This window comes from Alternaria novae-zelandiae (assembly GCF_023758075.1).
Source record: "Alternaria novae-zelandiae strain BMP 2774 chromosome Unknown scaffold_4, whole genome shotgun sequence".
NCBI lineage: Eukaryota > Fungi > Ascomycota > Dothideomycetes > Pleosporales > Pleosporaceae > Alternaria > Alternaria novae-zelandiae.
The window spans coordinates 1,554,637-1,568,196 of NW_026056964.1; the positions used below are offsets into that span (position 1 = coordinate 1,554,637).

Sequence of the window (13,560 nt, forward strand, 5' to 3'; positions counted from 1 at the left end):
GCCACCCATCACATGTGAGCTATACCAGACTAGCCATGTATCTTTGCCGTAACATCCATTATGGGCCTCAAAGATTTGATGTTCCTCCTCCCTCGTCAGCCGACGGTCTATTGGCCACACCTCTTCGAACACTACCAACCCTATGCTACTCTGGGTCCCACTATCCTCGTGTGTTTCCAAGGAAAACGCGACTCTGGTACAAATTCCCATTGTACCAAATTCAAACCCTGCAATTTGCTCGAAAGTTCTCGTGCTTTGTTGCCGGTAACCGATACCCACGACTCTCTTAATACCGACCGTTCGTAACGCGACTCGAACTAGCCGTTCCATCTGTATCCATTTTATCATCTCACCCCTGGCGCAGGGTCATTCCTCATAAACGTATGACAAGCATGGCCACCGCCGTCATACCTCCTACTGCAGTCGAGCAGGATACCGGCAAACGCTCCCATATGTCATGGGCCAAAAGAGCCATACCGTTGAAGAGTACGACGATCTTCAAGAAGACCGATCACAGTCAAGAATGGCATGCGGAGGTGGAGGCCACTGCTGGGGCTCTACACCCCTCACACCGTCGATTTCCATGGGGCTTCATCCGCAATCACACCGATACCTATCTCAAGAAGAAAGGCAAGATCAGCCAAGAAGAGACGGATAGGAGGCTTTCGATGTTGGTTCAGACACACCCTGCAAGAGATGTCGCTATAGCTTCCGTAGCGCATGCTATGTCCATGGAGAGCTTGAGCCAATTACTACGAGCTGAAACGAATGTTATGTGTGGAAGCTATTGGGGCCTCGACACTTGGCTACAGAGCGTCATAGCTGCGCATGAAGGCAATCCTGCTTTGGTTACACGTCTGCAAGCAGAATGGGCACGCACACTCTTACCCTATGCGACCACCGGCGCCAGTGCAGCCGGCTGCTATCTGAAGGGCGTAAAGCGAGCCTTGACGAACCACAAAACCCGTAATACGGACGTCGATCTTCACAACTTCGCGGTGCTCTTACGACGAGCTATAAAAGATTATGCGGAGCAGCTGAATGGTTTCCGGTTAACATGTAATTGGGTAGCAGCTAGGAAAGCAGTAGACTGGATGATGGAACTGGACGTGTCGTCGTCTTCGGATTCACCTTTCACCAACATAGAAACTGTCTTCGATCGCCACCACTTCCCGGCCTGGAGAATGTGGGCCTCTTGGAGACCGGATTTTGATCGTATCACGCGTTTCTCTAGGATAGACACCATTCATATGTCGACTATCCTCGACGTCGCAGCTCTGGAAGGACCTGATATGATCACAGGTACTAAGCATACCTTACGTCAGGGTTTGATGGCGGGCTATGGCGAACAAAGGAACTGGGTACACTACCGCGGCCTGATCATCGAGGTCCCTGAGCACACAAAAGCATGTTTATCGACCAGCCTAGAAAGACTCGTGGTAAGGTTGGACGCTGTCTCCACTTCGCTGCCCCAGGGCGAAAGCCTCTTCAATCTGTTTCGAGCATTGACCATCGGCGGAACAATTACGAAGAGCAGCTTGGATCTTTTCGACGCTTCGTTAGAGATTGCATGCACACCGGAGAAAGATAATCATGCCTTCATTCGCGAACTATGGTCCGAGAAGGAGCAAATCGGCGGACTCCATGTCCACGCTCTTCAACAACTCCTCCATCTCCTCGACGCACCAAAAGCGACGACTTTTCGCGAGCTTTTCCTCCAAGATTGGCTATTCGAGGGGATTGGAGAGTGCTTTCGCGAGTGCCAATCTGTCGTAAGGAATCAGATGAAGACTTCGGCTTGGTTACGCCTTCTACTTGAGCTACACACATTTTGCATGGCTGTGAAAGCATCCGAACATATATTCCCGCGACTGAAGCCTGCTGTCCGAGCGAACATCGGCGCATGGCCCAGCTCTAAACGGATGACATCGATCAAGGAGATATACGTCGCCGCCCAGAATCTACATCAAAACGAATTGCAGACAAGGCACACGTTCGTCTGGTTCAATCCTGATACCTCGACTGAATCCCTCTTATTCGCATCCGATGCGAAAGATCAAAAATCACGGCACGCACTTGAAAGAATCATCGAGAAACACTGTGTCGACCACCTGCTTACTGCAGAAGTATCTTGCGACAATACCGAGCAAATATTGCGTGATATCCTTGAAGTCTGGGAGAATACCGGAGAAGGTGTGGATGATGTCGACCGGCGCATGCTAGCTATTCTGGTTTCAAGAGATATCGACAATCCTTCTGGACACACGTGCGAATGTATCTATGAGCTCGCAGTAGATCTTAGCTTGGGGCGATCTTCTTCTTTTGTCCGAGACATAGTGCGTATCGTTCGTGTGCAGGAGACGGACTCACGGCAAGCCATCATTGCTTTGACAAACACCCTGGCAGCACGGGAAGGTTGCAAAACATGTTGGAGAATGGTCTTACTAAGATGGCTGAACCAAAGTGAGAAGCAAGAAGCGCGATGGGGCACTGCCATCATCGACCACTTGATCCAAACCATGGATCCTGCGACATGGCTCTCCTTTATGCAATCACTGGAGACGATCTTCGCCGACATCATTGCCGATAACACCAACAAACACGAGTTACCGTCTCTACTTCAGCCCCAGATTTTGACTTGGGTATCGCAAGTATCAAAGTTCGGGCCCACCTTAACGAAGCTCGAAGAAGTATCCGACAGTTCATTCGCAGTACGTCAAATGTTATCTTATGGTACCGAACCACAAAGGAAAAAGAACCTGGCCATGCTTTCACATCTCCAAAAGGCGGAAGGGAATTCAGCCGAGAGAATTATGCAAAACATTGTCATATGGGTATACGGTCGAGTATCAGACATGCGCGAGGTCATTGAGTATTTATCTGAACTACTGGACGCGCCATATGAGGCTATAGAAGCTTGCAACGAGATTTGGGATGCGAGATGTGGATTTCTGGACATACCTGGTCTTCCTACTCACGAGCGAGCTGGTCTTTCTCGGATCGTCTCGAGAGATGTTGTCTACTACGACGGCGCGTCCAAACAGTACAAGATCATGACGCAACCAGACTCATTGACGCCAAAGAAGAAGAAACCCCTTCAAACAATTGCCAAGCGAAGATACGACATCCCACTAGCTGTGGCTGAGGTCATGGTTGCTGGTTGGATCCAAGACGACGACGTAGCACTAGAGACGAAAACGATTATCGAACGCCTCGCTCAGCTACTCGACTTGAAAGTATACAAGCAGAATATCCCTAAGAGCGAGCTCTCCAAAGCAACAGAATTCTGGAATGGTATCGAAGCAGAGATCATGCAAGAAGCCGAACGCCTCGAAGGGCTAAAGCGAACACTGAAGGCGAAAGACCCCTTGCAGACAGCCTTGCTGATCGAGGAGTACAATATACCCGATAGTAATATGCTGGAAGATGAGATACAAGAACTGCCTCCCGGCATCATCGATCTAGTTGAACTAATCGACGATGACGAGATTGAGATGAGCTTCACACTCGCTTCCTACACTGAACTACAACGAAGCGCAATGGGCGTACCGAGCACAGCGAACAACCTTCTCTTACGGCTAACTATCGATCGGTATGGGAGCAAGCCACCCGCGTTCTGTGTGCACTACGACAGTGACAAGGGTATAGAGACTGATCAACATTTCCCGTGGATCTGTGTTGCAACTTCCAATGCACCACACGGTAATGTGTGTTTCTCGAAGCAAACTGTCTTCGTATGGCAGATGAACAGGCATATCCATCGGTACCTTCGCGCGGGGAACGTATCGTTAAGAGGGCTGTACGGCCTCGTCCAGACCATGATCGGAGAAATGGGGCAAAGATGCATCTCCTGCGGCTGCCGCCACAAAGGGAGGAGCACGCAACTGCGGAGATCTACACCATGTTGGACTGTTGCATGTCAACTGCTATGGTAAGTCATCACCGAACAGAAAGCGTCAATAGTACAATCACTAACCACCTCCAACACAGGTACGCCCTCCCCCTGGACGTCCGCATCCCTGAAATCCGCACCGACATCTTCGCCGTAGACATGCTCCTCAGCTCCATTTACAGCGCCGCCATGGCCAACAAAGCCGAGCTCCTCCCCAACTGTCCCATCCACCCCATCAGCACCGTCAAAACCATCCTCGATAGTCTACCCAAACTGTCCGTCATCCGCGACGCAGTCCACATCTCCACCGTACTATCCAGATACCACGCCGACGCTGAGAAGCTCATTTCATGGGCATGTACGCACTATCGCGGTTACATAGCTACAGCGAGCGGGCTGTGTAGGATCAAGAATCTGCCTACGGGGACGCATCACTTTGTCCTGGCGAATGCGAGTCCAGCGTTGGAATCGGCGTATATGGCAAAGTTCCCGAGTCCTTCTACGCAGACTACAGTACTGTTCCACGGCACATCACTAGACCGCCTCCCAGCAATCCTCGCTAAAGGCCTTATCGTTTGCTCGGGCACGACTCTCCAACGCACGGGCGCAGTGTATGGAAGGGGTATTTATATGGCGGAAGATCCTGCGACGTCGTTTAGTTATGCGCCTGTCTACTCGACGTGGAAGAACAGTGCGCTGGCCAATATGCGTGTTATCCTTGGGTGCGAGGTCGTTGGGCAGGGTAACAGCGTTACCACCGGGGTTCATGTTATTACTGATGAGGCGAGTGTGATGGTGCGATATATCTTTCTCTTCCGACAGAACGCTCATGCGCCTGTTGCGAATCATGTTGTTACGGCTATGAAGAGTGCGATGGCGGCGATAAGGACGGGTGTCGTGTAGTAGAGGTGGTGATGCGGTAATTTGGTGCAACGTATATTTTGCTTGGAGTGACAGCATGTCATTGAACCATAATAATAACGTTCGTCTTCCGGGCGGACTTCGTTTTGACGTTGCGGTATTGCCACGCCGTTGTGAACCTTTTCTGCGTTGAATAAGGATGCACCCGGTAGCTGCTGACATGAACGTAAAACTCAGCCCTATCTATTTTAACCCTGCCCAGCGATGTCGGGCTTCTTGGAAAAGTCGGCAATCCAATTTTCACGGCTTGTTCAACCATTTCTAATCTTTTGACTGCGTGTTGGACAAATTTGGTGGTGTGGTGAATTGATGTTCTGTTTGCTGATGCAAAATAAATTGTGGTTCTAGCGAGGCGATGAACAGCACCACCTGCCCCAACAACATGCCCCCCACGACGCGGATGACACGGCATATTCACATCAGAAAATTCGGATTCAACATCTACCTGGTGCCCTTTTCCACGGGTATCAGAGAAAATACGAACTATGTTGTGCGCTGGTCGCTACAAGGTATGGCATAGCATAGCACAACACAATACAGCGTATCTGAATATCACCGATAACTTTAAGAGACACATTACATCATTACATTGCAATATGAAGATTTCCGTCATTCAGCATCCGATCTGTAAGAGGTGGATTAGGTGCAGCGGGTATGCTTGGCAGCCATAGCGGATAAGACGGCACAATGCTTGTGATTGACACATGGTCTTGTCCCAGAAGCCACATTCATGGCAGAGCCAAGTCGAAACCCCCATATTTCCATGCAATCCTTTACTGAAGTCAGCAAGTACTCAATAGTCTGATGTTAAGCCAAGTTCGTCAGTGACAACACAGCATCCTACAGTGAAGGATTATAGACTTGGCGCAAGTGAAATCTAACGCACGCAAGAATATAAAGAGATATGAAGTAGAGTAGCACAAAGTAACACATGATGTAGTCCAATTAAGAAAAGTAACAAGACAAAGTGGCCAAGAGGTTGCACAGACAGGAGATGTATGCTGTGTGGTACACGGTCTCCGCCGAGGCTGGTGTGTCCGCACAGAGCTACTTGGCAGCGGAGGACAAAGACATGTAATCTGCTGACACACTGTTGGGAGAGGAGAAGGAACACATGTACTACTGAACGCTTGGCTTCCCTACGGAGGTGGACTGTGTATACTCTGGGGTAACTGCACTACTAGTCACGGAGTTCTGCTGGTGATGGCTCGCGCCGACACCAAGACGACGTCGAGGTGGCCACTATAATGAATTTCAAAGGATGGTAGCCGGAATGAACGGTTGTGTGTGTTCATCAAGAACGATATTGAGGTTGAGCTGCATCATCGTGGAAGACCAATTTGGACGTCCGCGGCTCGGATAGTCCCGCGAGGGAAGCCAAGGCAATGTCAGAAATGCCGCACCCAAGTGCAACACTTGGAGAAGCTGGGCATACTTTGTCTAAAGTAAGGTGCGGATGGTGAACGATAATGACCCGGGCATGAAGGCATGAAGGAATATGCCCAGGCGGAGAAGGAGGAGAGGCGCACGGCGGACACATTGGATCGTCGGGGGTGTGTGTTCCCAGTGCCAAGGGCGATCTACACAGATCCGTTGCTGACGCAAAATTGATCTGCTACTTGGCGGGCCATCAAACCCATCTGGGGGTGCAACGAGCATAGATTACTTGTGCGCTTGCCCAGACGGGAGAATATGTTATGGCCTCGTGACGATGGTGAAGTAGGCTCTTGGTATGTGATACAAGACCGGTCACGGAAACTCTCTCCACCAGGGGACCGACGCACCAGAGCCAAAGCGACACTTGAACTGGTCGCGCATCAAGGTCTCGCAGAGCTGGCGCCAGTCGAGCGATAGTTCCTGGGCGGTAACATCGATGGCTGGTGAAGGCAGGCGGACGCTCTTTAATTGGTCATCAAAAAGCACAAAGTGGGCTTGCTTGAGCAAACGGTTGCGTTCGGCGTCTGCGACAGCGCCGGGATGGAAGAAAACCTGAGTGAGGCGGCTCGTCAGGTCTACCGTCCCTGCATATGGCCGGCGCAAGGATGGCGTGTCGTTCACAGTTGCCGGTGAAGATAGTTTCAGAACAAGTCTGGCCTTGGAGCTAGCGGGGACAAAAGACGAGGGCTGGAAGCGAAACGACGGCAACTGCACGCGGAAGGTGTGATATGGGGATTGTGTATCACAGCGAAGATCAGGAGGACTGGCATGGTGAGTGAAAGTTTCCCGAGCAGCGCAGGGTGAAACGCGGCTTACAGCAAGTTCCATAGCGTCTGTCCAGCGAAGCGAAGACTGCAGGTACGCGAGACGATGCGCGCGAAGACATCTTGCGCGACATGAGCCAGAAAGGGAGATATCTGGCGCAGCACGAACCAGGCGAAACAGTGATCGTCTATATACATGATGATAATGTGCCATATCTCGACCGGTAAGTCTTCAGGCGACATGACACGCACATGGCGTTGCAATGCGCGTGACGGTCGCGGACCGACAGCGGTATTGGCGGTGGGGGTTGGCGATTCAGGGCTCGGGGCAGACATGGAGAGGTTGGTGTCGGCAGCGGCGACGGAGGGTGATATTTGTGGGTGCGATGATTATTCCCGCACTCGTTCTGGAGGCTGAGGCAATGCGGTGAGGCTCACTGGTGTACCGGCGAAGCATCGGCAGTCGCGCAGCCAAGGGAGGCGAGAGCGAGCCACAGGCAGGACGTCACGTGGCGCGCCGACGCGGCTTCCTCGTTGGGAAGGCCTTCCTCGGTCTGGAAAGAACTGGGGCGCGTTGGCGCATCCATGCCTGCAGCCTCACGACAGCCAAGTCATCTCGGTCGCGATCCAAATTCAACAGACAGGACCCTGCGCAACGTCGTGTGTGCGTAGCATCGCAACGGCGCCATGGGACGTGTGGAGTCGCAGATAGCATGTATTGTATGACCATAACATGGGGTGTAATTGGGAGCCGTTGGCCAGGCGACGCTGGGCGGTCGGGGGCCTCTGATTCGGCCGATATGGTCGGGTGGCAGACAGCTAAGGCTGATTTGAGGCAGGCCCCGAGACGCCCCTTAGCCGCTTGGCACGTGCTTAATCATGGAGTGCGGTCCTTTGTGCAGAAGCGGCGGCGGTCGATTACGCGGGGGGCAGAAAACAATTGCTTCATCTGGGCATGCTGGTCGCGCGCGCTGCATGGGGGGAGTCGGATATTATGGCGCGGCGGCTGCAGTTGAGGGAGTTGGGATAAGTGGCATATCTTGGTTCGTGGGTCTGGAAGGCCGCTAGAAGAAAATTGTGCAAATGCGAAAGTCGGAAAGTCGCGCAGGCAGCGTGGGGAGCAGTCTGGATACGCGGCTCTCTCGTACGGGGGGAAAATGCCTCGCACTCTGGCTGAGATCGCGCCAAGCACTCAAGCTTTCCTGCGTATGAGTGCTGAAGCTTGGTGCGTCCGGAGTGAGCAAGGTGCGTGGAGGAGCTGTTTGCCGGTCGCTCTTGCCAAACGTCATGGGAGCTGATCCCTGCAGCGCTGCACGCTTGTCGCGGACTGTCGCGCTATCTCCAGCTTAATCTCTGCTGCCGCTGGTGGAGAAGCAATGAACCGCGCTGCGAATCGCGACGCCGGCTGCTGACATCCCAATTGCTGTCGGCTGGTGCCCGTCGAGGTACCAGAGTCTGCGCACACAGCAACCGCAGTCGCAGCCGTACAGCACTGTAGTAAGCACTCCGTCATCAGCGCATCACGCTCGGCCGGGCGCTGCGACGGCCAATCTCTGCGCCATGTCGCGCGCCGATGATGTAGCGGCTGGCGCACGGGCCGCTCACAACAAATTCACCCCCGGGACTCTCGGCTCGAGCTAAGCTCCATCCGCGGTTAGCTTTATGACAATCATAAATCCCTCATAGCGGCCAAAGGTCGGTCCTTGCTGAGTTTTTCCCTGGGTTGATACGTGGGTGAGTTTCTGCCGCGCTACTTAACCAGAGCCTCTCCCGCACCCTCTGCACTTTCTTCACAGAGAAGGCCCTGCTTGCAGTTACCCATTTGCACAGCACATTCGACCTGACACTCAACCTCACCGTCAAGTCGCCTCGGAAAGCCTTCTCTGTGCCTAGAGTTACCGGATATAATAATACATACGAGCAACAGCATTCCTTAATTCGACAAGATGGCGCCCAACGACGATGTTGAGCGCCCCCGCGCCTCCAGCGCCGCTGAGCGGCAAAAGTCCATCGTCTCCATGACCGAGTTCGAGGGCATGGACGAGTACACGGCGCTCCAGAAGTACATCCTCTTCTACCGCGACACCCGAACCAACCCGCACGCCGAGCAGACCCAGAAGAAGAAGGCCTGGTGGCAGTTCTGGAAGTCGGGTTCTCCCACCGCCGCCACTCCCATCCAGGACGCCGGCGCTGTCCCTGACGACTGTAAGTTTTACCAAACTCTCCCTCACAGCATCCGTTTGCAGCAATGCGCCGCGGCGCGTCACCTGCCTCGCCAATTCATCCTTTGTTGAGCTCGAGGGCCGACATCTGGTGGCTGGCGCGGGCCTGGTCCGCGCTCAAGCTGCTCCCTGCTAGCGACGCGATAGCGGCCTCCTCGGTGGAGCCAATCATGCAGACCGGCTCCACCAAACTACCCGCTTCTGCAGCATGCGAGATGAGCAACACGATGAGGAAACAAATTTGCTAACATCGCATCGCAGACCTCAACACTGAGCTCCGCACTGGTTTGACATCCGCCGATGTCGAGCAGCGTCGCAAGCGTTATGGCTTCAACGAAATCTCCTCTGAGAAGACCAACCTTCTCAAGCAATTCATCGGTTACTTCACTGGTCCCATTCTATACGGTAAGCATCCCTGCACAATTTGGCCTAGCGCAAAACTAACGCATCATAGTCATGGAGCTCGCTGCTCTTCTCGCCGCTGGTCTTCAGGATTGGGTCGATTTCGGTGTCATCTGCGGTATCCTGTTGCTCAACGCCATCGTCGGTTGGTACCAGGAGAAGCAGGCTGCCGATGTCGTCGCTTCGCTCAAGGGTGATATCGCCATGAAGGCCACCGTCGTTCGTGACAACCAGCAACAGACCATTCTCGCTCGCGAGCTTGTTCCCGGTGACATCGTCGTTATTGAGGAGGGCCAGTCCGTCCCCGGTGACGCCCGTCTTATCTGCGGCTACGACCACCCTGAGGACTTCGACTTGTACATGAAGCTCAAGGCTGAGGACAAGTTCCACGACGCTGACCCCGAGGACGAGAAGGATGACGAAGTCGATGAGGAGAAGTTCGACGAGGAGAACCCTATCACCCAGGGCCACCCTCTCGTTGCTTGCGATCAATCGTCCATCACCGGAGAGTCTCTCGCTGTCGACAAGTACATGGGAGAGGTCGCTTACTACACCACTGGCTGCAAGCGCGGCAAGGCCTACGGTATCGTCATCACCACTGCTAAGCACTCTTTCGTCGGTCGCACTGCTACCCTTGTTCAGGGCGCTCAGGACCAGGGTCACTTCAAGGCTATCATGAACTCCATCGGAACGGCGCTTCTCGTCCTCGTCATGTTCTTCATCCTGCTCGCCTGGATTGGTGGTTTCTTCCGTCACATTCCCATTGCTAAGGCCCGTGAGGGAACCGACAAGTCCGTCACCCTTCTCCACTACGCCCTCATCATGTTCATCGTCGGTGTCCCCGTCGGTCTTCCCGTCGTCACCACCACCACCCTCGCTGTCGGTGCTGCCTACCTCGCTGAGCAGAAGGCTATCGTCCAGAAGCTCACTGCCATCGAGTCGCTTGCCGGTGTTGATGTTCTCTGCTCTGACAAGACCGGTACTCTCACCGCTAACCAGCTCTCTCTCCGTGAGCCTTACGTTGCTGAGGGCCAGGACGTCAACTGGATGATGGCTGTCGCTGCTCTTGCCTCTTCCCACAACCTGAAGTCGCTCGACCCCATTGACAAGGTTACCATTCTTACCATCCGCCGCTACCCCAAGGCCCGCGAGATCCTCAACATGGGCTGGAAGACTGAGAAGTTCACTCCCTTCGACCCCGTCTCCAAGCGTATCACTGCTGTCTGCCACATGGGCGGCGACAAGTACGTCTGCGCCAAGGGTGCCCCCAAGGCCATTGTCAACCTTGCCAACTGCGACGAGGTCACCGCTACCCTCTACAAGGAGAAGGCCGCTGAGTTCGCTCGCCGTGGTTTCCGATCTCTCGGTGTCGCTTACCAGAAGAACGACGGTGACTGGATCCTTCTCGGTCTCTTGTCCATGTTCGACCCCCCTCGTGAGGATACCGCCCAGACCATCATTGAGGCCCAGCAACTCGGTGTTCCCGTCAAGATGTTGACTGGTGACGCTATTGCCATCGCTAAGGAGACCTGCAAGATGCTTGCTCTCGGTACCAAGGTTTACAACTCTTCCAAGCTCATCGGCGGTGGTCTCACTGGTACTACCCAGCACGACCTCGTTGAGCGCGCCGACGGTTTCGCTGAAGTCTTCCCTGAGCACAAGTACCAGGTCGTCGAGATGCTCCAACAGCGTGGTCACTTGACTGCCATGACTGGTGACGGTGTCAACGACGCTCCTTCGCTCAAGAAGTCTGACTGTGGTATTGCCGTCGAGGGTTCCACCGAGGCTGCCCAGGCTGCCGCTGATATCGTCTTCCTTGCCCCCGGTCTCTCCACCATTGTTTTGGCTATCAAGACTTCTCGCCAGATTTTCCAGCGTATGAAGGCCTACATCCAGTACCGTATCGCTCTCTGCCTGCACTTGGAAGTCTACCTGGTCACCTCCATGATCATCCTCAACGAGACCATCCGCGCTGAGCTCATCGTCTTCCTTGCCCTCTTCGCTGATTTGGCCACCGTCGCTGTCGCCTACGACAATGCCCACTCTGAGCAACGTCCCGTCGAATGGCAACTGCCCAAGATCTGGTTCATCTCCGTCATTCTCGGTCTCCTCCTCGCTCTCGGTACCTGGATCGTCCGTGGTACTCTCTTCATCCCCAGCGGAGGTATTATCCAGAACTTCGGTGCTATCCAGCCCATTCTCTTCCTCGAGGTTGCTCTTACTGAGAACTGGTTGATCTTCGTTACCCGTGGTGGCAAGACCTTCCCCTCATTCCAGCTGATTATCGCTATTCTCGGTGTCGACGCTCTCGCGACCATCTTCACCCTCTTCGGCTGGATGTCCGGTGCTCCTTACCAGACCAACCCTCCCACCATCAACAGCAGGTTCCGTGACGACGGATGGGTCGACATTGTCACCGTCGTTGTCGTCTGGGCCTACTCCATTGGTGTCACCATCATCATCGCCATTGTCTACTACATGCTTAACCGCATTGCATGGCTCGACACCCTCGGCCGCAAGGACCGCAGCCGCAAGAACCCTGCCATTGAGAACATGATTGCTGCCCTCAGCAAGCTGTCTCTCGAGCACGGCAAGGACAAGCACGGCACAACCCGCTACGTCCTTGCTCCCCGTGCTGTTGAAGAGGAGGATGACGAGTAAACCAGGGTCGCTACTCAACCATGACGCGATGTGTATTTGGATATTTGTACGGGATTGATGAACCCACCTGAAGCAAGGTTAATTTTTCATCACTGTCTTGCTAGTCTTCTCATGTATACCAAGAAGCATAATTTCATTGTCTCAAATTAATACCCCAATTGCAATCATTGCTGTGACCTTGTGCTTAACGTGATCCAAACTTTCCTGCTCTATGTTGTGTTCCTGAATTCGATCTTGAGCTTCTTGGAGTTCCCCAATTACATCCGTGCAATTAACTTCACGCGAAGTCCTACGCGTCGCTAGTACATCGGAAAGATTCACGGCTTTCCAATTGCCGCTAGTCACCCGCCTTACGTTCCGTCGACACAACACCGATAAGAACGACAGCTGGTGGTCACACAGCATGCATACCCAAGTCAAGCCACTTACGACTTCTGCGCGGAGCAAACCATAACAGCACGCGGGGTAGATAGCTCGTGGTAGCTCACCCTCTCTGCCAGTTCCCAAGCGGGGTAAAGCGACAGCTGCACGCCATCGCCTCCCTCTACTAATGCACCAACCAACGGCTGGGCAAGCCCATGCAAGCTATCGCGAACATGACATACTTTGTGCAGCAGCTCGCGCAAGGCATGTAATGCTTAGGCGAACGTGACACACATGCACGGTGAAGCAATTGATTACTTAGAATGACATTAGCTATCTTTCTCACCCACCCAATGGGGGTATCGAGGGAGACTGAGCGATCGAGACACAGTCGCTGTACTCCTTTTCCGTATCGCATCGCAATATTCCAAGTATGCCACGTAAAGCCTACGAACTAATAGTACCCCCGAAGAAACTACTTCGAAAAGAGGTTGGGCCAGATGGTGATGCGCATCTTCGGCCAACGTTTTCGTCGCGATCCAGTGGTGTATTGGTTATATTGGGTGGCCTTAATAGCGTGCCGAGCCTCCGTGACGGTTGGAACTAAACCTTTTCGCGTGCGCCTGTCTAGGCAAAGTGACATACCCGTGGACAAGCCCCCCATGCCATCGCAGCGCGTCGCATCGGATCGTTCACGACGACGATGGCTGATGCCATTGTGACGCTTGTCGCATCTTCTTCGCATCGGCAGCACAACGTGTCGCGCCTTGATCGAGTCTCCCGATCCTGAGGCGCTCTGACAATGGGGAAAAAAGGCTTGCCAATTGCTTGTCACGCATTTTCTGCCCGGGCCAAGACGCGGAGTGTTTCGTCGCCCACATCTTAGCAGCCTTACTTT

The 13,560-nt window shown here is 53.6% G+C and overlaps 2 protein-coding genes across 2 annotated transcripts; both read left to right on the plus strand.

Moving 5' to 3' along the window:
• Positions 1-1,835: 1,835 nt before the first annotated feature.
• Positions 1,836-4,795, plus strand: J4E88_003013 (uncharacterized protein; the record flags this gene model as incomplete). The annotated part of the gene is made up of 4 exons (XM_049396668.1): positions 1,836-1,841; positions 1,878-2,711; positions 2,865-3,931; positions 3,991-4,795. The coding sequence occupies 4 exons, from the start codon at positions 1,836-1,838 to the stop codon at positions 4,793-4,795; spliced, it is 2,712 nt and encodes a 903-aa protein (XP_049258016.1).
• Positions 4,796-8,960: 4,165 nt separating this feature from the next.
• J4E88_003014 (uncharacterized protein) lies at positions 8,961-12,299 on the plus strand (the record flags this gene model as incomplete). Its single annotated transcript, XM_049396669.1, has 3 exons — positions 8,961-9,219; positions 9,498-9,641; positions 9,691-12,299. 3 exons carry the CDS (start codon positions 8,961-8,963, stop codon positions 12,297-12,299), a joined length of 3,012 nt encoding a protein of 1,003 aa, XP_049258017.1.
• Between the last annotated feature and the right edge of the window lie 1,261 nt (positions 12,300-13,560).